The sequence below is a fragment of the Bos grunniens genome, chromosome 15, assembly GCF_055505025.1.
Source record: "Bos grunniens cultivar Pamir isolate PY7600 chromosome 15, Bosgru_T2T1.0, whole genome shotgun sequence".
Lineage (NCBI taxonomy): Eukaryota > Metazoa > Chordata > Mammalia > Artiodactyla > Bovidae > Bos > Bos grunniens.
The window spans coordinates 32,098,962-32,124,362 of NC_141179.1; the positions used below are offsets into that span (position 1 = coordinate 32,098,962).

At 49.0% G+C, this 25,401-nt stretch overlaps 1 protein-coding gene across 2 annotated transcripts in view; it reads left to right on the forward strand.

Annotated features, from left to right (window-relative positions):
- GRIK4 (glutamate ionotropic receptor kainate type subunit 4) overlaps positions 1–25,401 on the forward strand; it is a 498,615-nt gene that overhangs the window by 452,901 nt on the left and 20,313 nt on the right. For both annotated transcript variants that reach the window (XM_086338321.1, XM_086338322.1), the window contains 5 exons: positions 10,770–10,879; positions 14,808–14,981; positions 18,664–18,829; positions 20,322–20,547; positions 24,874–25,002. In XM_086338321.1, the coding sequence (XP_086194447.1) occupies positions 10,770–10,879; positions 14,808–14,981; positions 18,664–18,829; positions 20,322–20,547; positions 24,874–25,002 (805 nt within the window). The remainder of the gene's footprint in view (positions 1–10,769; positions 10,880–14,807; positions 14,982–18,663; positions 18,830–20,321; positions 20,548–24,873; positions 25,003–25,401) is intronic.

Below are 25,401 nucleotides of genomic sequence, written 5' to 3' on the forward strand. Positions count from 1 at the left end.
TTTATGTGTCACCTTGGAGAGGTTCCGTCAAACCCTAGTCCAGACGATGCTATGAGGGTCTTTTGTAGATGCGATGAACATCTATGATCAGTTGACGTCAAATAAAGGAGATGACCCTTGATAATGTGGGTGGGTCTCATCCAATCAGTGAAAGGCCTTGAGAGCAAAAGCAGGTTTCCCAAAGCAAAGGGAATTCTGTATCAAGGCTATCACGTAGAAATCCTGAATTTCCAGCCTGCCCTACAGATTTGGGACCTACCAGCTCCTACAATCTTGCCTGGAAAATCCCATGGATGGAGGAGCCTGGTAGGCTGCAGTCTATGGGGTCCCTGAGGGTCGGACACTACTGAGTGACTTCCCTTTCACTTTTCACTTTCATGCATTGGAGAAGGAAATGGCAACCCACTCCAGTGTTCTTGCCTGAGAATCCCAGGGACGGGGGAGCCTGGTGGGCTGCCGTCTATGGGGTCGCACAGAGTCGGACATGACTGAAGTGACTTAGCAGTAGCAGCTCCTACAATCACAGGAGCCAATTCCTTGAAATAACTCAGGTAGTGCTACTGGTAAAGAATCCACTTACCAGTGCAAGCGAAGCAAGAAACACAAGTGTGATCCCTGAGTCAGGAAGATCCCCTAGAGTAGGAAATAGCAACCCACTCCAGTATTCTTGCCTGGGAAATCCCATGGACAGAGAGGAGCCTGGTGGGCTACAGTCCACAGGGTCACAAAGAGTCAGACATGACTGAGCATGTGCACACACACACACACACACACATCCACCTGGTTCTCTCTGTCTCTCTGGAGAGCCTTACCCACACAGTTCCCCTGTCTGATCAACATTCCTTCCCCATCGCTGCCATTTTACTGAGGCACTAGGGTGTCACACAGCTGCTCAGATCTAATTTCTAACAGGGGGCCAAGCTGAGTAAAAATTGAGTGCTGGCGTGAACAGCTCACACTAAGCAGAACTGACGGTTTATGCATTTATTCAACAAATATTTACTTGCATTCCATGTGTGCAGCAGAATGCTTAGAAAGCATCAGAAAGTAAGCTGGGGAGAGGACAATCCTGAATTGACTAAACTGGGGGAGACCTGGTTAGAACAAGTCTGAGATGAACTGTGCAGAGTCTGAGACAAAAGAGGTTGTCAGAAACAGCTAATACCAAAGGGGAGCCCAGCAGAGTTCACCATGAGTGCCACAGTCTAAAATTATTATACATACAGAAGCTCTCTCTGACATAATAAGTGTTAAGCTGATGAAATTAAAGTTGGATACTGGGTGTTTATTATTTTGTAAATTTTCTCTAACATAGTTTTCTGTGAGCAAAAATACGATTCATTTAATGTAATTTATAATGACCCAGTCTCTTAGCTCTATATCCAAGGTCACCTGAGTCGTGAATGATAATTACCAAAAAAGTGAGCGTCTGGTGAAAATCAAACCTGTGTCCAAAAGTGAAAATAATTAACACAAGGTATAAATGCCTAGTTAGAAATTCTTCAGAACCTTTCAAAATAACAGGCGGTGGCAGGTATATCTCAAGTCTAAAGATAATCAGAAGTAATTTGTGCCCTTCCAGCAATCTCAGATTATCTAGGTTCTTTCTCGAACATGGATCATCACGAGTTGGTTGTGGGATATTTTCCTTTCTCTAGAACCTTGGGGTATAATCTATTTCTGCCAGGCATATCCAGGATCAGAATCAGAAGACTGTTTTGCTCTTCGACCTCTACTCCCTGCCACTCAGAGGCTGGCTTTGGCATTTGTTATTGTCAATCTCTCCTGCTTATTAAAACCCCCTCTCTGTTCCTAGCATCCACATCACCATTTTCTCCTGCTGTGCTTCCTGTCTCTCTGAGTATTGCCTTCTTTACCATTTCTCTTGATTCTTCTCTCTCTGTTTGCCACTTAAATGTCTGTGGTCCTTTTCTATTCTCACTCTCCCAATTCTCTGCCTGGATAATCTCACCTGCTCCCAAACCTATAAATCTAACCCTGACTGCTCTCCTGAACTCTGGAAGCATATTTTAAATACATTACTAAGTCATCTCCAGACTTCCCAGGTGGCTCAGTGATAAAGAATCCGCCTGCCAATGTGGGAACCACGGGAGACACAGGTTCGGTCCCTGAGTCAGGAAGATCCCTGGAGGAGGAAATGACAACACTCCAGTATCATTGCTAGAATAATGCCGTGGACAGAGGAGCCTGACAGGCTACAGTCTACGGAGTCATGAAGAGTCAGACACGACTGAGCACCTGAGCACACAGGAGACATCTCCACATGGATATCTCACAGGCACCTCAAAAACAGTGACACAAACTGCATTTGGTATATTCCTCCCTCCTCCCCTCTGCATCTCCGCATCACAGCATCTCCATCCAGCCACCCGAGCCGCCCTGCGCTTGTCTTTCCTCAAATGTCCATTTGGTCCACTCACGTCCTACACAATCTGCATATATACTGATAATTCCTGCTCACTCTGCTTGGTTCAGGCTCTCCCCATCTCTATCAACAACTGCTGCATACCAGTGGCCTGTATCCTCCTTGAAGGCAGGCGTTTCTTTTCTTTTTATTTTTTAGGCTTTTAAAAAGTACTTTCTTTATTTTTATTTCCGGCTGTGCTGGGTCTTTGTTGCTGCATGTGGGCTTTCTCTAGCTGTGGTAAGAGGGGCTACTCTCTAGCTGCTGTGTGCAGGCTTCCTGTTGCGGTGGCTTCTCTTGTGGAATACAGGCCCTAGGGCACTCAGGCTTCAGTAGCTGCAGCACACAGCCTCAGTAATTGTGTTGCACGGGCTTATTTGCCCCGAGGCACGTGGAATCATTTTAGAGCAGGGATCATTGAGCCCGTGTCTCCTGCATTGGCAGGCAGATTCTTTGCTGAGCCACCTGGGAAGCCCCACTATCATATGGTATTAGACTATGCATTTTTATGGGATGATTTTTGGTATGGAAAATGTCATCATCCTAAACACGCAGCATTTATTTGAAAAGTGTAGAAGGAAGAAAGGAAAGCGGGAGAAGTGTGAGGGATCTTGTGATTCTGTGAGCAATGAGCACCGGTTCCCTTTGTGGCTCACGGCCAAGCGTCACTGACTCCCAGGAACCTGGCTTCTGTCAGGAGGTCCAGTATTCTAGGCAGCAGGATGAGTGACCCGAATTGATTTCTTCTTTTTCTTTCTGGCCTTTACCCTGTTGGTCTTGAGAACAAAAAGTGAGAGAAAGCAGATGTTGGGGCAGCTCAGATTCATCAACAGGTCAGGCCTGCCATAGCTGCCACCTGAGCCCCTTACTCCCTCCCGCCCTGATGCCTGTGCATCCCACAGACAGCAAAGCACCCTCCTGAGAAGGTCTCAGAAACCCTGACCCAGGCCAGGTGAGCTTCCAGGTCAAACATAGAGGGCCCAGGCCTTTAGAATCTGGAGTGTCCCCTTGTACTCCACAGATGGGAATCCAGTGACTGGGGACATCAGAAGTTCAGGACTCTCTTCATTTCCTTGGCATATTAGTTGATTATTATTGAGAAGTTCAGTATGTAACATAGCAGTATACCCCCAAGGGCATTTTGCAGTCCAGGGGAGTTCATAGAATTGTGCATTTTGTAGTCCAGAGTTTTATAGAATTGATGCATACTATAAGCTTCCAAATATCTGTGAATGGAAGGGAGAAGAGCACAGAAAACAAAAAACATTCATATTTGATGTTAGAGTATGTCATGTAGTTTTCTCTCTCTTATTTTTCTACAGCAGCAATTTGCCTAATGATGTTTTTCTCAGATTAATATTAAAGTAAGTTTGTATGCCTCAAGCACACACTGACTGTTGGAGCAAGGCCTCACCAGAGCATGCCAGAAGCCAACCTGGGGTTTGACATTTGGCACATAGAGCCCCCAGATGGATAATCAAGTTCAAAAAATTCAGCATCGATATATTCAAGGAGGTTGGGTGCATGTCCAGGATATTTGCATGTTGACTAACATCATCTGACGCCTCGTTATCCATGAAGCCCTTTCACATAACAGTCTCTGGTTTACTACAGCAACCCCCCGAGGCAGACAGTAGAATTCTCATTTCACACAGAAGGATTCTGAGGTCAGTGATGGCCAGTGGTGCAGGGGAAAGAAGAAAGATGGTGCAGTGGTGGGAGTGGCACAGAACCCAGGTTTTCAGTCTCCAAGTCCATACATTTCCAATGATCTATCTTTATGGTATAGTAGGTATATTTCCTTGTGTCAAGGACATGTGTTAGGTGATCTTTCAAGATCCTTTCTAATCTGATGATACTATCTATGATCCCAAGTAGTGCCCTGAACCAGCCAGAGCATCTAAGGCTCCCTTGAAAATGTGAGTTGGTGAGATCTCCCTGGTGGTCCAGTAGTTAAGAATCTGCCTGCCCATGCAGGAGACATGGGCTCGATCCCTGGTCTGGAAACTAAGATCCCACATGGTTCAGGAAACCAAGCCCATGAGCCACAACTACTGAGCCTCCAGGCCACAAATGGAGAGTAGCCCCAGCTCACCACAGCTAAAGAAGGCCCACATGCCCCAAGCAAGTGCCCATGTGCCACAACCAGGACCACTAAAAACAGGCAAACAAATAAATAAGTGTTTAGAAAATATGAGTTAATTATTTCCCCCTGCGGTGTCCTGCTCCATCTTTGAATGACAAATGTGAAAGTTTGACGCTTTGTTCTTTTTCTCTTCTTAACCCTTGGCAAGAATTGTCTCTCTAAAGAAAAGTAAAAAAAAAAAAAAAAAAAAGAGCAAACAGTGATTAAATTAAAAAATGAGCAAGAAATAAATGTCAACATTAAATTAACACCTGGCATTTTTTCTGGATGTATTAGTCATTTTTCAAGAAGGACTGTTTGGTCTCAGAAAGACTGTCTAGGAAAATGGAGAATAATACTTAGTAAACCAATGAATCATTTCTAATACTGCTTAATACTCTGTTATAAGAAAATAGAAAATGAATAAAGTTCTATTCCTTAAAACTAAGTAACCTGATAGCCCATATAATGGAAGTATGGTTCTCTGGATGTATAATCACATTAATATTGGTTACTTATAGAGTGCTTCTCTCTCAAGAAGCTGAAGGATTTTATCAATGTTACTATAGTAATTCTCACATCCCTACTTCATGTTGATTGCAGTGTTCCACTTTCTGGAAGAAGGAAACAGCACCCAGACAGGCAGAGTGGTTCACCTAAGATCGCTCAGAAAGTCAAGGTCAGGACCAGGTTTAGAACTTAGGTCTTCTTGTGACAGATTTCCAATCAGCAAAGTGAAAATAGATATACCAGCATCTGGATTATAAAGGCAAAAACCCCATCTGGGTGTTTTAAGTGAAGAGGAATTAATTGCTTACTTCTTTTTTCCTCTTAGAGTCAGAGGTGGGAAGTGCATTCTAAACCAAAATATCAAGACAGTCCACTGCAGACACACTGAGGGAGTTATCCCTGGGTTCCTGGGGTGGACCAAGAATCTCCTCCTTCTGCTTCTTCCAGAAGGATTCATGGAGACTGTGTCTGTCTTATCTGTTTCTTCAGCCCTAAAGAGTGTTTTATTGACCACTGATGACAACTGGTAGTGGAAAGAAACCTCTGTATGAATGGCCATTTAGTTCTACAGACTGGCAAGACCACATGGAGGACAGGATAAGCCTTTGTCATTGGTTCTGCTGGAGAGGGAAGAGTTCTGCTGGAGGAAGAGAAGGAGCAGCATTGATGGCCCAAGTCTGTGTGTCAGGAAATGGTGATGCGGGTGCACAGCCCTCACACAGACACAGGAGAGCCCACTGCACATCTGAGCCACTCTGTCTTGACTTCCTTGGGAAGGCTGAGGTGGAACTGAGTTCCAAAGCTTGCAATTACCGGCTTCTAAGAGCCAGCCTTCCAGAAGAGAGCCTGGTATTACCCTAATCACTTCCTGGGGGAGCCCTGGGGAAGCCCTCATGATTCATGTATTATAACCCACAAAAACTCTAGGAGTTATAGAAAGGGAATGTGGCCAGATGGAATTCTCCCTCCAAGCATCTTTAGCACGTGCTACTACAGGACAGAAAATTGGATTTCTTGTCCGTGAGGGAGGGCTATAAAAGGCAGTTCCCTCTTTCGTCATACACCATCTCCCCCACCTCTCTCACACATGGCTCCCATTAGACAGTTGTTGTTCAGTCGCTAAGTCGTGTCCAACTCTTTGCAACCCCATGGACTGTAGCCCACCAGGCTCCTCTGTCCACGGGATTTCCCAGTCTAGAGTACTGGCGTGGGTTGCCATGCCCTCCTCCAGGGGATCTTTCCCACCAAGGGATTGCACCTTCGTCTCCTGCATTGGCAGGTGGATTCTTTACCTCTGAGCCACCAGGGAAGCCCATTAGACTGGGGTGGGGGCGGGAGCCAACACTTACATAGCACTTACTGTGTGTTAAAACAATGCAAGAGGTAGGTTTTATGATCACCCCCATGTTACAGAAGACATGGAGACCTAGAGAGCTTACGTAACTTGCCCAAGATCCCATAATTGTATATGGTACAGCCAGGATTCAGTCCTGGGCAGGCTGACTGCAGAGTCTGCATGTTAATTCATTACCTGTCTTGCACTACGTGGCCCCAATGTCCTTATGCATTTGGCTCCAGACTCTGGGCAAGCAATTACTTTCTTACTATAATGTCATTTCTTCCAGTAAATGTGCAATGAAGTATCAGTGAGTTTATGGATTTTTTTAAGGATAAGAGGAATTTTCACCAGGCAAGAGGAGATTAGTTCCACTCTGTAACTCCGTGAACAGCTCCACTGCTGACATTCAAAGGGCCTCGCCACTCAGGGATTGTAGTCATTTGGTTACCAGCCCCGTCTCGCTCACCATCCGACAGCATCCGTGATGCTGGCTCTGATGTGGTCAGTCTGAAGCACAGTACAAAAATCAAGGAACCAGTTCCCATTTTGGTGCCATCTAATTTGCAGCCCCATTTACAGGGCTTGGCCTGACCTAGACATTTGGGGCATAGACTCTGTATCACCAATTATCTACCTTCAAAGTTGTTGTCTTCACCAGAAGGAACAGGCCCAAAATGTAGTCAACAGAGACATGTAAAAATCAATAACAGAGTCCCCATAAAGGATGGTTTCTTGTCGTTCACTCACTCAGTCATGTCCGATTCTTTTCGACCCCATGGACTGCAGCACACCAGGCTTCCCTGTTCATCACCAACTCCCAGAGCTTGCTCAAACTAATGTCCATTGAATTGGTGATGCTATCCAACCATCTCATCCTCTGTCACCCCCTTCTCCTGCCTTCAATCTTTCCCAACGTCAGAGTCTTTTCCAATGAGTCAGTTCTTCACATCAGGTAGCCAAAGTACTGGAGTTTCCACTTCAGCATCAGGCCTTCCAATGAGTATTCCGGGTTGATTTCCTTTAGGATTGACTGGGTTGATCTCCTTGCCGTCCAAGGGACTCTCAAGAGTCTTAAATGGTGATGGGTATAAATAAATAATGTTTAGAGTACTTTAAGGGGGTGAGATCAAGTAGGCTGGGATTCTGTTGGCATTGGGGAGAAGGCGTGGGATTAATTAGGGAGTTTATTGAAGCAAATTGTAAAGATACAACAGAGAGGAAGATGCGGTACAGCTGCCGTTTGAAAGAAGGAGAGCACGGTATCCCTATGGCACAGCTTGACAAATGAGCACCAGAGAAATTGAAACCATCACCAGTGATGTGAGCACGGCACTTAACCTCCCTGGGTCCCGTTTCTTCCATCTGTCAATATGGAGAACTGAGTACTGAAATCCAAAGAACAGAGTGAAGCATTTTGAGTTCTTCTGAAGAAAAGCGTCACCATCATATATCCATATATCCACTGGGTTAAGGAAAACCTGTTATTAGGAAGAAATGCCAGTGGCATGTGACACCTGATCTACCCCCAGCACCAGTAACTCAGATGCCTGTTGGGAAGGAAGCAATCGAAAGCATCCTCATAGAAAAAAACGGGAGGCGTTCAGAGCCTTGCAAGTAACACACTTCTCTTTGGCACCATAAAAACAGCCTGGGCTCAGTCCAAGCCTAGTCTGTGCAAGCCCAGACCCACATCTCAAATGACTGCCCATTCCTTGCTCTTCTGGTTGGCGTCAGTCAATCACACGTGGAATCAGATGTTGCCTTGCCAACGTGACTGATATGTTTCCAGGGGAGCTCTGTTTATGTCTTGATCCTTGTTTGTGTGATGCTCTGTGTTTTCTAACTTAAGTCTCCAGGAATTTTTCCCATGGCTGTGCATCACTTCTTATCCCCCATAACCAAATATGGCAGCTTTAAATAGTGCTGTCATTTTCCTCAATTTCATTCGTTGTGATATAATCAGGTATAGATTTCTGACACTGAGCATCTAATGGGGTTTCAGATTCAGAGAGCAGCAACAGAAGAATTTTTTGCTCCTGGATATCTCTCAGTCGGGAGACACAGAGTGAAGCAGTCATGAGTGACAGGTGTAGAATTCACGTACGTTTGCCCAGAGAAGCTCCAGGGGATAGAAGGACCCCAAGAGTGGCCCAAACGAGTGATTGTCTGCAGCAGGTGTGTAGATGTAATGAGTATCTTCATCCCCTTCTGGACTCAGTCCGTCTCTTCCTGCATCTGCACTGGCTTTTAGGATGATGGTGAAGGCATGGTTAGTCCGTGATGGACACGGAAATGACTAACGGGGGACTCCAATTCTGCTGTCTTGCGTCCTTCTTCCCGTTAGACAATTTACATAGTGACAGGGCCGTACGTATTCAAATGGTCTTCTCCCTGTTTCTCTGCTGTTCCCCTCGTCACGGGGCTTTGTCCCTCAAGCTGTTTTATTTTCCCAGTCACCTGAGTGTTCTCTGCAGCTCAACATGAACACACATGAGGCAGAGAAATTGCAGTTGGTATCAGAGGGCAGTTCCCTGGTCTAAGCCACATTGGGAGAGAAATCCAATTTCAGACAGACCACCCCAGGGGTCACTGTCACACTGATGAAGGACTTCAGGATCCAAGAACCAGTGCCCCACTGGCAGAGGGTAAGCTTTGACTTCACTCTGTACCCTCTGGACTATGTCCTCAGTGGGAGAATAAAATTATACTCCCAAGTGCTTTCGGAATTTGTCTATTGGCTCACTAGGAAAGGATGGAGAACTCACCAGAAGAGCAGTTGAAAATCAGCCACAACTGGGGTTTGTGCAGATACAACAGGGCCTTGCAGCATTGTCTCCCCTGGTCTTTAGACGCTGCCTTGGGAGCAGCTGTAGTTACCTGCAGTTTCTCAGCATTATCTCATGGTCTGGCTGTCCTTGGATAACAAAAGCCCAGAAAGCTGATTGAGATCAGCTCAGTGTTGGCATAGATAGCTCCCCTTGGTGTCTCTGAGAATCCCAGTACAAAATGACATACCTTGATATTGACAGCAGGTTGTGCCATGACTGATATGTCCTTGAACTTGAAAGTTTACCTGTTCATAGCACTCCTGAGCTTAATACTGGTTTTCTATCCTATCCATGGACCTCCTAGATTCCTGGAATCATAAAGTCATATCATTTTTTATTTAGAATGGTCTTTAGGGAGCATCTGTTCCAGTGGTTTCATAGTAAGTGGAAGAAGCAGCCTGGTTCAAGACCAGGGCAGCAGTGGGAGCTGTAGAGTGGGACCCTATCTTGAGTGAACAGCTACCACTCAGCTCCAGCTGGTTGAGAATTAGGCCCAATGTAGCCAGATCATCCATTTTTAAAGCCAGAAATCTGGATTTTTCTGTGAAACGTCCTAGTCACTTAATGTTGACAGCTTATCAAAATGAGTAAACACTATAAGTCAACAAACAAGTGGTCTGTGGGCTGCAGGTCACCACGGTATCACCTTTGATCTAGATCAGCTCCAGTAGAGTCTGGAGAGGGGTGTGCACTTGCCTGAGACCACACTGCTAAAGACCAGGAGCAGATTCTGAAATTCCTTCCTTCTCATCCCATCTCACTTTCCTGCAGAAAATGCCCCCCCGCCAGAGTGTGGTTCCCAGCTTTCTGGCTGGTTCTTGGCTCCATCCTTTGGCTCCCATGACTCTGCCTGGCCTAGGAACAATGATGTTTTCCCGCAGTATCGTGGGCTGCATCAGATGCCCTGGGCTTTGTGTCAGCAAGCATGCATTTGAGTCCCAGTTCTTCCACGGATGAGCTGTCTAACCTTGGACACATCTCTTGAATGCCTTAGGGCTTTGATTTCTTTCTGAATACAATGAAAATAGGAATCTGGGTTCTTCACAGCACCCAGTTTGAGATTTACATGAGAAGATGTTAACATGTATGTGAGATCACCCTGCAAACCAAAAACCAAGGATGCCTATCAAATTAGCATCCTTGTAAGAAAGACATGAGTGGCAGAGGGGGCTACATGCCCTCGGACATCAACAGCTCTAAGGTGCTTCAGAGCCCATCCACGCTGCCCCTGGAGGACGTGGGGACACATATAAGGGACACTGAGGGCTGTTCTATTGCCCAGCACAGAGCCCCCTTCATGCTAGGAAGTGATGAAGCCTTAAGCCGTTCTTTAGTTTCATCTACTGAGTTAAGGGCTGCGTAGATGTTTCAGAGCAGACCCCTCTACACCTTCAGCCCCTGTGTCATTTAAATCAATCACCCATAACCCAAGGCAGTGCAATCTGGGCCCATTCCCAGCTCACCAACCCCTCTGCCCTCCCCTGCCCAAGGGCTGTGCTGACTGAATGCATACATGAATCTCGTTTCTGTCTCCATTTCCAGGGACGCAGACCCGGCTATTTCTCCTTCCTGGACCCATTTTCTCCCGGTGTCTGGCTCTTCATGCTTCTAGCCTATCTGGCCGTCAGCTGCGTCCTCTTCCTCGTGGCTCGGTACTGGCTTCTCCCCTTCCCTGTCCTCACACCGCCACCTCGTGTCCACCTCTGGGAACTGCACGGGCGGGGGTGGGGAGCAGGAGGGGGCGGATGGAGAAGACCATCCGCCAAACCAGACCAAGACCATGGTGCCAAACCAGAGGAATGGGAAACGGGCTCAGGACCCGAGCCACTCGGCCCTGCTGTCAGCCGGGCATTGCCCGTCCATCTATCTACATACCCGTCCCCTGATATGCACAACACAGACAGGCGAGCTTGTCTGAATTTGTGCCCCTTGCCTCTTACCCCTCTCATTCCCCAGTCTCCAGCCCCCTGCCTTGGGAGAGAAGAGGAGGGGAGGAAGGTGGTGGGAAGACTACTCTGATTAAGTGCTCTGCCTTTGGCTGCCCTGGCATCTGTCCTCGCCAGGACCTGCCACAAAGTGCTGAGTGACAGGAAACAGAGCCTGCAAATCCGGAGTAGGGAATCAGCAGCCTCGGTGACACAGGCAAGGGAGACGGCCTCCTCTGCAGAGGACCTGGCCCTTCCCCAGCCCTGGTCTGTCTGTAAAAACACAGCTGCCTTGTTGAATGGAGACCGTGTAGGGCGGCTGGCAGCAGCAGGGCAGGATGGAGAGCAGCATTGGCAAGAAGCTCTGAGTTGAGACACATGGTCCAGATTGGGGGTCGGGGAGGAGAAGAAACCCGCCCCCCATCTCCCTGGACACGAGAGAGTGTCCCTGAGCCCAGGAAGAAGCCAAGGAGCATCCCAGGAGGATGCGCAGAGAGGGTCATTTCTCTCTAAGGCTAAGTTGGGCTTCAGGAGAGCCCACTTACTATCCAGAGGCAGAGCCAGCTCCCGTGGTTCAGGGTCATTCATGCAGATCCCTGCTTCCTGCTCAGAGCTCAGCTGATCACCTCAGAGGAGCCAAGACCCACTCAGAGTAAGAGTCTAGGGGGCCGACAGTGGCTCTGGTCCAGCCGTCTGCTCTCCTCTGCCTCGGGGCTACAGGGGCAGCGCTGGCCTATTCTGTAGTGAACGGTCCACCTCTATGGGGTGGGGTCTTCCCCAGAAGCATGTCTATTCATTGCTCAAGGGTAGTCTGTGCTCCCTCCAGCTAGAAGATGGAACTCCCAGGAGGGAGGTGATGCGTGTATAATTATGGGTGATTTGCATCATTGTACAGAGGAGACCAGGCTTCCCTGGTGGCTCAGATGGTAAAGAATCCTCCATTTGCAATGCAGGAGACCCAGGTCCGATCCCTGGGTCGGGAAGATCCCCTGGAAAAGGAAATAGCTACCAACTCCAGTATTCTTGCCTGGAGAATCCCATGGACAGAGAAGCTTGGTGGGCTACGTCGGTGGGCTCTCAAAGCACAACCAACTAACACACACACACACACACACCAGGAACCAACACAACATTGTAAAGCAATTTCCCCCCAGTTAAAAATAAATTTTAAAAAATGAAAATGGAGCCCCAAGGATCTTCGGAGTACGAACCCCTAGGGCAGTTCCCAGCCTGCCCAAGAGGCATGGCATCACCCAGTCCATGCCTCTTCCAGTGGAGATCAAAGCCAGGTTCAGGAAGTCATTCCCGACCCCTGAGATCCAGCCGAAGGGGGAAGGCCTTGCTTACAACCTGGTCATCATCACAGGGTGCTGCATGTGCCACTTGGGTGCCACCTACCCCGCTTGGGCCTGTAGCCATGGCCACTGTCAAGTATCTGTTGTCAGTGTCGACTGGCAAGGCACGGGAGCTGGCACACCATCTGACACGTCCCCTCTGCACTTCGCTGGGCTGTCTGCGGCTGCTCACAGGAAGCTGTCTGCCTGAGTCTCGGCTCCGCTGCCCCGGAATTCTCTCTTGTCCCCTTTGACTGAGCCCCTGTGTGTAGAAAGTCATGGTTCTCAGGTGGCCTTGAGGGCCTGGAAGTGGTATTAGGGCGTGGCTATCAGATACATACATACATACGCACACACACACAAGACCACTTCACCCTGCCTGCCACAGCCTGAAACTTTTCGATCAGCCCTGGGGGCTTAAACAGCCCCTCTCTCCTGCCATCCACATTCACACACACACTGCCCCCCCAGGATCCAGAATTAACAAAAAGATTAACCAAAAAATGGTACTAGAGGTCTGATCATATATCATATATATCATACAATATGTATACACACACACACAGACATACAGGTCACTTGATATGAAGAGCTAGTTCGTTGGAAAAGACCCTGATGCTGGGCAAGATTGAAGGCTGGAGGAGAAGGGGACAACAGAAGATGAGTTGGTTGGATGGCATCACTGATTCAATGGACATGAATTTGAGCAAACTCCAGGAGACAGTGAAGGACAGAGGAGCCTGGCGTGCTCCAGTCCAACATGGCCTTAGCAACTGAACAACAGCAAAATACATATAATATCCTATATAAGTAATATCTGAGGGTAGGGTAATCTGGCCCAGGCAATAGCTTTCAAACTGGGTTCCCGGGGACGTGGAGGCTCCTGGTAGATGCGGACACATGGAGGGGCTGTGAAGAGGCTAGGCACACAGAGCTCTGCGGCCTCAGCTTGTCTTCATTCAGACCAGCTCCACTTTTCTCTCTCATATATTGTACTTCTGGGTAAGATTTTAAAGGGGAAAAGATGTTTGAAAACCACTGCTCTATGACAGCCATTCCCAGGCCAGCTGATATCAGAGTCATTCAGGGAGCTTTAAAAAAAACTTGAATGTCTAAGTCAGATCATCTCAGAATCTCTAGGGATGAGGCCCCGGGAATCTGTAGTTCTGAAGCTCACATCCAACCACCCGTAGGCTTGGGAACCACTGGGGTGAAGCCACACGGGTACGATCCAACCCCACAGCCCCTGGAAGGAAGGAGGATGTATGGGGGCAGGGGCCAGAGATGGCACACTGGCCTTGTAATCAGGAACAAGCAGCAGCGAAGGAAATGCGAACCAGCCCCTCAGCATAGCACCTGCAGCCTAGGCTGAGCGAAGGGACAGGAGGGTCGGGGAAGACGATGACATCGCGTGAACACACAGACCTGCCCTTCTTGGCGTATGTCCAGATGCGTCTCCCACATCAGAGCTGGAAGGCTTTGTGTGGGAGGCAGGCTGGGGAAGAGGGAGGGCATGTGTCTGGTGGGCAGGAAGTTAGGGCATCAGAGACATCAGAGGTACCGCTGGGAGAGAGGCCAGCGTGAGGCTGCAAGGGACAGTCGAAGAAGCCTGTGTGCCTTGTCAACCCTATGTGCCCATCGCACTCATCCAGGGAGCCCTGAGACATGCTGAGGCCCAGGCCGTATCTGGACAAATGAAATCAGAACCTCTGGGCATGGAATCCAGGTGTTGGGATTTTTTAAAAAGCTCCTGGGTGAGTCTGAAACACAGACAGGGTTGAGAACCAGGGCTGGAGGGAACCACTGGGGCCAGTGGTTTGCAAAGTGTGGTCCCTGGACCAGTGGCATCCCCTTCTCCCAGGAACCTGCAGATTCGTAGGCCTCACCCAGACTTAGCGAATCAGACACTTCAGGGCTGGGGCCCAGCGATCTGTGTTTTCACAAGCCTTCTTGGTGATTCTGATGTCAGTTACATTTTGAGAATTTCCACTCTGGGTTGAGAGTTTTCAATCCACGGCTCTTTGGGGCCTTAGGGTTCTCTCTGTGGTCACTTCGGGGGAGCAAAAAAGACAGAACAAGCAATTCCGAGCCATCCACCCCCGTAACTTGATTTATTTTGAAAAAATTAAGATCTTTCTTTGATTAAAGAAAGTTCCAAAACTGCCAACATAGTCCAACAGAAGGGAGCTGGCTTGCCCAAGGCCACAGGCAGCTACCAAGGTCCAGGGGTCAGGCCAGAAAGAAGAGCACCCCCACCTCCCCAGCACCCCTTCTTCATGCCCACCCTCCACGGCGCTGATGTGTGTTCCTTTCTCCCACAGACTGACCCCCTACGAGTGGTACAGCCCCCACCCGTGTGCCCAGGGCCGGTGCAACCTCCTTGTGAATCAGTACTCCCTGGGCAACAGCCTCTGGTTTCCCGTCGGGGGCTTCATGCAGCAGGGCTCTACCATCGCCCCGCGCGCCTTATCCACCCGCTGCGTCAGTGGCGTCTGGTAAGATCCTGGGGTCCTCAGATGAGCCCTGATCCGGCTTCTCACAGGCAGGAACCTCAGTTCCACCCTCGGACAGCCTCTGCCAGCTCAGAGGGCTGGTGGGGTGGGGTGGGGGGAAGGTGCAGTGGGGGGTGTTCTTTGTGCCATCTTCTCTCCTTCCCCCTTCCCCCCACATTGGAGATGCGGAGGGAGCCGAGGCACAAAAGGAGGCCCGATGAGAAAATGCCTTGAAAGCCCAGGCAAGGTAGTTATAACGTCCTGACCTGAGAATGACTGGCATTTGAGAGGCAGGGCCTGAGAAGTCACGTGCAAATTTGTGCAAATGTGCACAGGGTGTAGCAGGAAGTCCCGGCCCTCCCCCCACCAACCCCAAGTCACATCACTCCCCCTCCAGCAGCTTTCTGGAGCTCTGTCCCTCTGCTCCTGCCTCTGGGCCTGCCAGACGTGTCCACCTCAGCAGGTGTAGAAAAATGCAAGCTCTTAGTGGCTCAGAGTTGGATGGGACCTCAGGGTCTAAGTTGACAGCAGGGTCCACAGGGCCGTTGGCCAGCTCCTTCTCCTCTTGGATCAGGCAGGGCAAAAGGAAGAGGGTGAAATGATTCAAGGTGCGGGCAAGTTCCCTGAAAATTTGGAAGTGCCACATAAGTGTTTGAACTGACCACTGCTATTAGACCATTCATTTGGGGGGGGAATGAAATATCGATGTAGCCTTGAGAGGCAAGTTCTCCGTCCTCACTTAAAAGCCCACCGTCGGGTTTGGTGTCACAGCTTTTAGGACTTACAGCCTTCATTCTCTCCCCTCCTTCTCAGCCTGTGTAAGCTGGAGGAAAGGGGAAGGGATGAGGATGCTGGGCATGGTGGAGCATCTGGACTGTTACCTGGGAGTCACTGGACTGGGGCTGATCCTAGCAGGTGGAAACACAGCCGGGACTGATAAGTGACAAATACAGTGGGACTTAAATCACTGGGGCAGGATGCTCATCCATGATCACAGCCAGCGCAGGAGTCACTGAGTGTATCACCACGGGGAGCCCAGCCTCACGTTCCCCGGCAGAAAGGAGACCTCGGCAGGCACAGTCGCAGAACCCTCTAAAAAATCCAGGAAATCTGGGCAGAGACCCGGAGATGAGATGTCAGCTGCAGATTTTTATCCCTTTCTACCTGGGCTTTTCCATCCAAAGGGGCATGTTACCATGAGGTGCCAAGTGGGGCTCCATTGCCTGCTCCCTTAACCTGTCATCTCACACCTCCAGGAATTCCCTCCCCTAGAGGACATCTGCCCTGGTACCGAGGGGACCACCTGTCCTGCAGGCTGTTGACTCAGCCCACTGGCTCAGGAGGGCTTTAAATAGCTGGCCCCAGGTGGCTCGGTTACCCTGCTCCAGAGCGTGTGTGGGAGGGAGGCTTGGCCCTCCCCAGCCTGACCCAGGGGTGTTGGTGTGCCCGTCTGCCTCTTGGAGCTCTTGGTTATGAAATCACAGCCTCGGTTTGTTGGCTCCTTGGAGAGTGGGAGGTCAGAGGACCCGGCCTTTATGACCTACCATGGCATCCTCATCCAGAGCAAGTGACAGAAAATACCATGTCTCTAACAAGAATGCCAGCTTCACAATAAAATGCCCGTTTGGCACAGGAGCAAGCCTCTGTTGACCCCTCTGGAGGGAGCTTGGGTGTGATTTGCTTTCTCAGCAGAGGTGATGGGCTTCCACTGAGCTCCTTAGGCTCTTGGAACTGTCCCCTGTGACCAGTGGCATAAACAGCCACATGGCTGTCCAGGGTGGAACAGATGCCAGAGTGTAGCTGTGTGGTTGAGGGAACCTCCCCAGCCAGCTCTGAGGTCATGTCCACACCCAGGGCTCATTAACCCACAACAGTGGATCAGAGCAACTTCCGGATGCTCACCTCCACCTGGGGAGCACTCACCACCACCCCCAGCCTCTTCTGGGGGAGGCTCATGAGAAACAACTTCCAAGAGGGTGTAAGAACTCTGGCAGGAGCAGGAAAGCCAATTTGAGGATGGAGGGACTCCTGGCACTTACAGGTCACCAGTAGGGAAGGTAGACAAATGATTTTCATCCCCCTTGTGATGAAATGGGACTGTCTCTACTTGTCTCTGTATCTCATGCTCATCTCATCCTTTACAGATAATTAGTCACTAACGACATGTTATCTGATCTGATCCAAGACAGGTAAACCAGGCATTATTAGGGTGTTCAGTTGCTAAGTTGTGTCCAACTCTCTGCGACCCCATGGACCGTGGCCTGCCAGGCAAGAATACTGAAGTGGGTTGCCATTTCCTCCTCCAGGGGATCTTCTTGACCCAGGGATCAAACCTGAGTATCTTGCATCTCCTGCACTGGCAGGTGGATTCTTTACCACTGTCCCACCTGGGAAACACAAAGCAGGCATTATTATCCCCCATTTATTAGTCAAGCAAACGACCTCAGAGGTATTGTGTAGCTTTCCCCCAAGGTCTCACAGGTGGAATTAGACAAAGCCAGAACTAATACCAGGTCTCTTACTGGTGGTCTGGGGCATGGATCTGGTGGGCTGGCTTGTGGATGTGCCCGTCAAGTTGATGGGTGCACCTGTCCTTTCACTCCTGGAAGAAAGCGCACAGGCCAAGGGAGTAAGGGGACTTCCTGCTCTTGCAAACCCACCTGCAAGCTGCCCTGCCGCAGCCCGTGGCAAACACCGTGCCTTCATTGGCAATGACTTCGTAATGAATTGAAGCCTCATTAATTCAGACTCCACTGATTCAGAATTTGGCAATTCGCCAGCCTCAGTTATGCTTACATATATCTTTGAACCCCTATAAACAAATGGATTAGAAAGCAGATCCATACTGCTGACCAGATGGTAGAAGTCCTGTTTAACCTACTTAAGTGAACAAACTGGTTTTAGTGACTTTAGCGTGTGTGCTGCCTGAGCTGCAGAGCTATTCTAATTTTAAATGAGTTCGATCTACCCAATGAAACAACCTTCCGTTTTGAAATAGCATGACCTTTGTAAGAGTGTTTTCTAATTCCAACTTCTCAGCGGCTCAAAGGTGCTTGTCATCAGTTTGTCTTGAAGAGCTCCCGCTCTGACGATTTGTGGAACTGGTTTTAGAATACGAATTTCTCCATGTGTTACTTGGCCATGTGACTTTGCTTCTCTCAGCCTCGGTTTCCTCTTCTCTAAAGTCACAATAAGAATTTCACTTCCCTGAGTTGTAGGGAGCACAGGAGCTGGAGGGTGTGGCTCTCCGTGGGTGCTCAGTACATGACAATGCTCCTCTGAAGGTCAGCTGCATCATGAGATGGGGGAAGTGTCCCGGCTGTAGCTCTGAAGAGAGCCCCCAGAGCTGACACCCTTAGCTCATTCAATAGCTCTTTGCTCACTGTCTCTCAAGCTGTTTCATGTTCACAGACACACTTCTTTTGAGTAGTAACCCAATAATCACCTCCTTTAGGAAATAAGAGAAAGAGAGCCATGGTCTTCTTCGAGGCAACCCTCCCAAGCACTGTTCATTTCTGTTAATATCATATGCCCTGCCTCCTTTCTCTTCCCCCACTAAGCTGAGGGCTCTTTCAGAAGAAGAGGGTCACCTGCCCTCTCCCATGTCACAGCAGGACTGGGGATGGGGGCTAAGACTCCTGGGGGCACCTGGGCAATGATGACTTCCTGGTCTTTTCCTGCATAGGTGGGCATTCACGCTGATCATCATCTCATCCTACACGGCCAACCTGGCAGCCTTCCTGACCGTGCAGCGCATGGATGTGCCCATTGAGTCAGTGGATGACCTGGCTGACCAGACTGCCATTGAGTATGGCACGATTCACGGAGGCTCCAGCATGACCTTCTTCCAAGTAAACCCATATGGTTGCTCACCAGCATCGGGAGTTGGGCAGGATAAAGTTGAGATGTTTGTCTGCTGGAGATAAAAACATCTCTCCTCATCTCATCCTCCCTTTTGAACCCCTAGTTTGGAGGTCCTCATGGGGCTCATTTTCCCCCCTTGCTCCCCAAAATATCCCTGGAACCAGGTCCCCAGAGCATTGGATTAATGCCAGCCTTGTCCCTGAGTGTTGATCATGAAGGATTAGTGCTGCTTAAGATGATTTTAGTGATCGAAATGATTTTTAATTGCAATAGTTTCATATTTATTTTAATAAGCATTAGAAAAAATATGTGGTGAAGCTAACCTATACTTTTACTTATATTACTGCATAGGATGAGGCTAATGCATGCTTTAAAAAATTTTTGTAGGGTAAATTTTATTAGTAGTACTTAGATAAAGCAAGATTGGAGTAATACACTAATGAATGAAGTGTAAGGAACTTTTTTAAGCTGAACTGGTTTCACTGATCCTAGACTATATAGATCTCAGATGGGGACTGTTTTGGCTTCTCTGAGTTTCCCTTGCAAGGCTCAGGAGCGGATCCTGCCACAATGCATGTTAGCTGGCCAACCAGAGCTGGGCTAGACACAGAAATAGTTTGTGTTGGCTTCAGGATCTCTAGGGAAGCAGATTTCCCTGGAGTCTGTGATTGTCTAAGCAGCCTATGACCCAAGAAGTTCATTTTCACATACAACAGGTCCAAGGCCTTCAGTTTTCTGTTTTCCGTACACGTCTCAGAGCTGCTAGCACAGGGACCATGAAGGCATCATGCAAATATAGGGTCTGGATAATCCCCCAGAAATCTCTGTCTCCTTCTTATTTGTACCTGAGAAGCCAGCATTGGATATGTGATGATGGACTGGTTCAGAGTTGATAGAAAAGGGCTGGCATTCGTCCTTTGGATGATGTCTCTTAGAAGTCCAGAATGAATCTGAGCTCGCTGCCTCCCAGAAGGACAGTGGAGGGTACAGCCAGAATACCCATACTCACTTTGATCAGCGTGTGGAAGTTGGCAATGGAAGACCCCTTGAGGGTGGATGAGGCAGATGCAGTGATCCAGCCAGTAGGCGGAGTTTGCAGCACCTTCAGATCCTGTTCCTTCTCCGTCTTTCTCTGTGTGTGTGCATGTTTAGTCGCTCAGTCGTGTCCAACTCTTTGCGACCCCATGGACTGTAGCAGGCTCCTCTGTCCATGGGATTCTTCAGGCAAGAATACTGGAATGGGCTGCCATTCCCTTCTCCAGGGGCTGTCTTTCTGTAAAAGGTATCAGAATCACAACCCTCTCCTCCGCCATTGAGCAGCGGCAGCTGAGAGATGAAAGGGAACAGGTTCTTGAATGCAAGGAGGGGACTGAGTAGCTGAAGGACCAGGATTTGGGGGACCACTTGGATGCTCTCCCTTTGCAGACCACTGTCTGCTTTCGCTACCCTCAACCTGCTTCCTTGTGTTCTTTTCCCCAGAATTCCCGCTATCAGACCTACCAGCGCATGTGGAATTACATGTATTCCAAGCAGCCGAGTGTGTTTGTGAAGAGCACGGAGGAGGGGATTGCCAGGGTGTTGAATTCCAACTACGCCTTCCTTCTGGAGTCCACCATGAATGAGTACTATCGGCAGCGAAACTGCAACCTCACTCAGATTGGGGGCCTGCTGGACACCAAGGGCTATGGGATTGGCATGCCAGTCGGTATGCAGGAGAGGATCAGCCTCTTCGGGTAGCTCACCCAGGCAGGCTCAGGGCAGCTCAGACCACTGAAGGCAGCCTTCACGCCAACAGCCCCTGTTTCTAGAACCAATTTCTCAGTGACTTGAGGCAGGCATTCTCAAGGTTGTTTTTTTTTAAAAGCAAACCCTCATACTTCACGTCATCAGGGATCAGTTCTCAGTCTTTAGTTACTGAAGGGTTAATTGATTAGATTTTTTATAATTTTGTTTATTTATTTTTGGGTGCACTGGGTCTTCAGTGCTGCTGAGGCTTTTCTGTAGTTGCAGCAAGCAGGAGCTACTCTCTGCGTTGCGTGGGCTTCTCATTGCGATGGCTTCTCTTGTCGTGAAGCACAAACTCCAGGGCACACAGGCTCCAGTAGTTGCGACAAGTGGGATCTTGCCAGATCAGGGGTAGAACCTGTGTCTCCTGCATTGGCAGATGGATTCTTTGCCACTGAGCCACCAGGGAAGCCCTTGTTAGTTATTAATTGCGTGATTACTAAAGGGCACTCAGATGCCCCTGGTGGATTCTTTAGGCCTGTTGTTCTCTCCCCTTCCGCTTCCTGCTCTTAGATCGTTTCTCTGCCGGCTGACATCTCTACGAGTGGTGGAAGGGCGATGGTAGGACTCAAGTGAATTAATTTTGCTATTAGTGTCCTCGGGGAAAGGTGTAATATGAAAGTGGACTGATGTGATTGGAGGAGATGGCTTTCAAATCATCTGTGGCTCTCGTGGATCCGTCTACTCTGAGTCAGCGTAGATAGCTGAGAGTGAGCGGGAGTGCTCTGATGTAGCTCTGATGAGGCTAGAGAAGCTTGGCTTCCAGAAAAGTATCCCAGCTATGCCTTCTAAAGGCAATGCCTGCTTTAGGCCTTCCCTCACCGATGACTCCTTCACCAGAAGGTGAGGGGGAGCATGTTAACTGCTCACCATGGTTGTGGCAGAGGTCTGGAAATGTTCCCCAAGTGTTTCAGACACATACCCTTCCCCCAACACCATGGAGAGTCGTGTGGCACTCATGACTTCAGACAAGGTTGTCCTGTGCCAGGCAGCAGGGAAAGAAGCAGGAATGGAAGAAATCAGATCATGTGGGGAAATTGATATATAGTACATGCATCTTTGCTATGATCTTGCACAATTCTTCCTCTCTCTCTTTTCTTCTAAGTATAGTTGATTTACAGTGATGTGTTAGTTTCAGGTGTATAGCAGAGTCGTTCAGTAGACATATATATATTTTTCAGACTCTCTCCCTTTATAGGTTATTAAAAAATATTGAGTAGAGTTCCATGTGCTATACCGTAGGTCCTTGCTGGTTATCTATTTTATATATAGTAGTGTTACACCCCTTCTCTGGATAATTACATAACTCAGAACTCTATAAATTATGGGGCTTACTTATACCAGTGTCTTGTGAAGAGCATGGCTTTGAGGCAGGCAGATCTGGAAATGCACCCTGCTTCCTGACTGCAGGACCTTGGACAAGTGATTTAACCTCTCGGAGTCTCAGTTATCTCATTTTAAAGGGAAAATCGCTCAGTCATGTCCAACTCTTTGCAACCCCATGGACTATAACCTGCCAGGCTCCTCTGTCCATGGAATTCTCCAGGCAAAAATACTAGAGTGGGCTGCCATTTCCTTCTCCAAGGGATCTTCCCGACCTAGGGATCGAACCCAGGTCTCCCGCACTATAGGTGGATTCTTTACCGTCTGAGCCACCAGGGAAGCCCATCTCACTTTAAAACCAGGTTTCTAATACCTAACTCAAAGGGTTATTTTAAAGGTTAAACCTAATCATCTGGTCTCACCATGGTATCTCATCACACTTAGCCTGTTTGGGGGAACATTAGACCCTCCTCATCTTTTCCATCATTCCCTCTGTTACTTGATCAAAGCAGATGACTTCTTAAAGACTGCTCAGACACCAAGCCCAGGAACATTGGCAGTAACACGATTCAACTCTTGAACCCTGTGATTTCTGACACCGGTAGTTCTATAACCCAGAAGCCTCACTCAGGGCACCTGCTTACTCTCTGCTTAGCATCGTATTTCATTGAGTCCATTAATATTACAGATCGTGGGCCCCTTTGAGAAATTTAAAGGTTGACATTTTGTTTCAAGATGGTGGAGTGAACTGCAAAATGAACCTAAGGTTCACCTTGATAATACTCTAGCAATTTAACATACTTAACTGAAATGTCAGGTGTTTCAAGAGTGTTCACAGAGGAAAAACCTATAGAGAGTTGACATGAAGCTGACTGACTAGAAATTCTCATTGGTAACCAACGAAAAGGGGAGGGAAATGCATTGGTCCTGTGTCTGAAGTGATGCTGTTTCTGCTTGTGTTACTTTAATCTTATTCCACCTGCAAGGTAGATGTGGTCCTTCCCATCCTAGAGGATAGAACTGAGATTCAGGGTTGATAAGTTACTTGTCCAAGGTCACAGAATAGGTGGAGAGAGAAACTGGGCTTGAGCCTAGGGTGCCTGTCTCAAATCTAGCATTTCGCCTCCCAGACCGTGTTGACATAAGGGTACCCGGCTCGACAGAACAGGATAGATGGGGAGGGTGAACTATGAGCTAGCCTGGGCTCTCAGATCAGGCTGGGAAGAGCACTGCAGAGTCGACTTGATAAGACAGAATTTAGGTCCTAAAGACAAGCACGTGTGTCCTTCTTAAGTGAGAGGAAAGGGCGTAAACAAATAAGCAATGTGACTGGACCCAGGAAAATTAAGGGAAATGGAACAAGGAATGAGATGGGTAGGTAGTTTAGGAGCTAAGTAGGCAAACATGGAGTAAGCAGAATAAGCCTTTGCTGGGGCCCTTGGTGTGCTATAGACATTGGGCTGAAGATGCCTTGAAAACTGCTCGAAATGCCTTGTCGGGTGGATACTTGTTTCTAAGCCTGGAATGTTCATTAGTCTCACCATCTAACACCATCTGTTAGTTCAAGTAGCCATTCACTTCAGATGTGTGTTAAGTACCTGCTATAGGTGAGGTGCTGTTGACATTCACCCAATTTGCGTTCAGTGCTGCAGGCTTGGGGTTTGAATGCCCAAGCATAGTTGTATCTATAGCAGGGAAGTTTCTATCTATGGAATCATGGGCTGTTAGAGTCCTAAGAGATCTGGGAACTGATCTGATTCCTTACCTGTCAAAGGGCAGTCCATGGCCCAGTGGCAGGGCAGTAACCCGGAGCTCGTTAGAAATGCACTCTCAGCCGCCACCCCAGACCCACTGAATCAGAATCTGCGGGGTTTGACAAAATCCCCAGGGGATTCCAATGTGCATGAAAGTTTGAGCACAGGCATCTATTTGTTCCAGCTCCTGCCTACATCCTTCACCAGAGCCCTTTCCCCCAGACCATCTGTCCACAGCAGGCCTTCACTGAGCTTAGACAAGAACCTGGGTAGCTTAGTTGCTTTCCAGCCTCTTGGCAGCTTTTTCTTAATGATTTCAGACCTCAGCCTGGGCTGGGGCATCGAGTTTTCCATGGTTTCGTTTAAGCCTGTTTCTGTGATTAAATCTAAATTCTGGGACCAGAGCTCCTTGACAGTATTCCATTTGAAAATTAAAAAAAGAATTGCACTCAACTAAGCCTTCAGTTTGAGGAGGTTGGGGGAGTGATGTAGACAGGGTGGTGGACAAGGTCAGGGTTTTGGGGCACCCAGCGGGCAGCTGTGAGGGTCGTGGATGCCCCAGATAGGTTCTCCATGCAGATAGAGCCACCCCTGTCTCTGGGTGGCTCTTCTCTTATTGATGGCTGCTCCTGGTAAACAGTTGTAGGGTGTAATGTAGTGAGAGTTACAAATGGCAGAGAAACTAATTTAAATAAAGTAGAGAATAGGCAGCTGATGGGCAGCAAGGTTTGTGTCACAGAAGATGTCCCTGCTTGGCCTCCCGGAGGCAGGCAGATGGGAAGCTTTTGCAACCAGTTCCCCGCATGCCCATGGGTTCACCCAGGTAGAATGCAGTGGCACCTGGATGGGGAGGTGGGAGGCGCAGCTGTCTGTCACTTGACCCACAGTGGGGTCTTGGCCATGGGCTGGGCGTGCCAGTCAGCGTGGAGAGAAGGGAAGTAAAAATACCTGGTGCCCCACTTGGAGCCAGAACGCAGTCCTGTCCACGGAGAGTCCCAGCCTGAGCACAGTGGAGAGCCGTGCTCCTGCAGGAACCCCAGCTCCTCCCCTCCTGTGCTACATGGGCGGGGTGGTGGGGGGTGGCAGGGGGGTTGAGACCTGGCTGGGGAGCAGAGAGAGGCAGATGGGGCACTCACGTCCTGTGTTTCGGGCTCTCCTGTGACCCCCAGGCTCCGTCTTTCGGGACGAGTTTGATCTGGCCATTCTCCAGCTGCAGGAGAACAACCGCCTGGAAATCCTGAAGCGCAAGTGGTGGGAAGGGGGCAAGTGCCCCAAGGAGGAGGATCACAGAGCCAAAGGTAAGGGCAGCCGGGGCCCCCCCCTCCTGCCTGGGAGACTACAGCTGCTTGTCTCTGGCTTCCGAATCCCAGGTCATTGCAGGTTGAAAACAAGCCTCGAAAGGAGCCCAGGGCCAGGCTGGGATCGACAAGGGTCAGCCCTGTCCCCAGGTCTCAGCTCCCTGTAGGGTATCCACTCCCGCCTGCTTGCAGGCCCTACAGATGCTAACCCTGCCACACATCTCAGGTCCAATCACTTCTGCGCCAGCACCACCTCTTCCACTGTGGCCTCTGTCCCTGGCACTCCACAACCGCACGATTACAACAGCCTGGCTTCTTTTTCCCATTTTTGCCCCTCTTCAGTGTTCTCTCCAGGGCTTCCCAGGTGGCGCTAATGGTAAAGAACCCACCTGCCAGTGC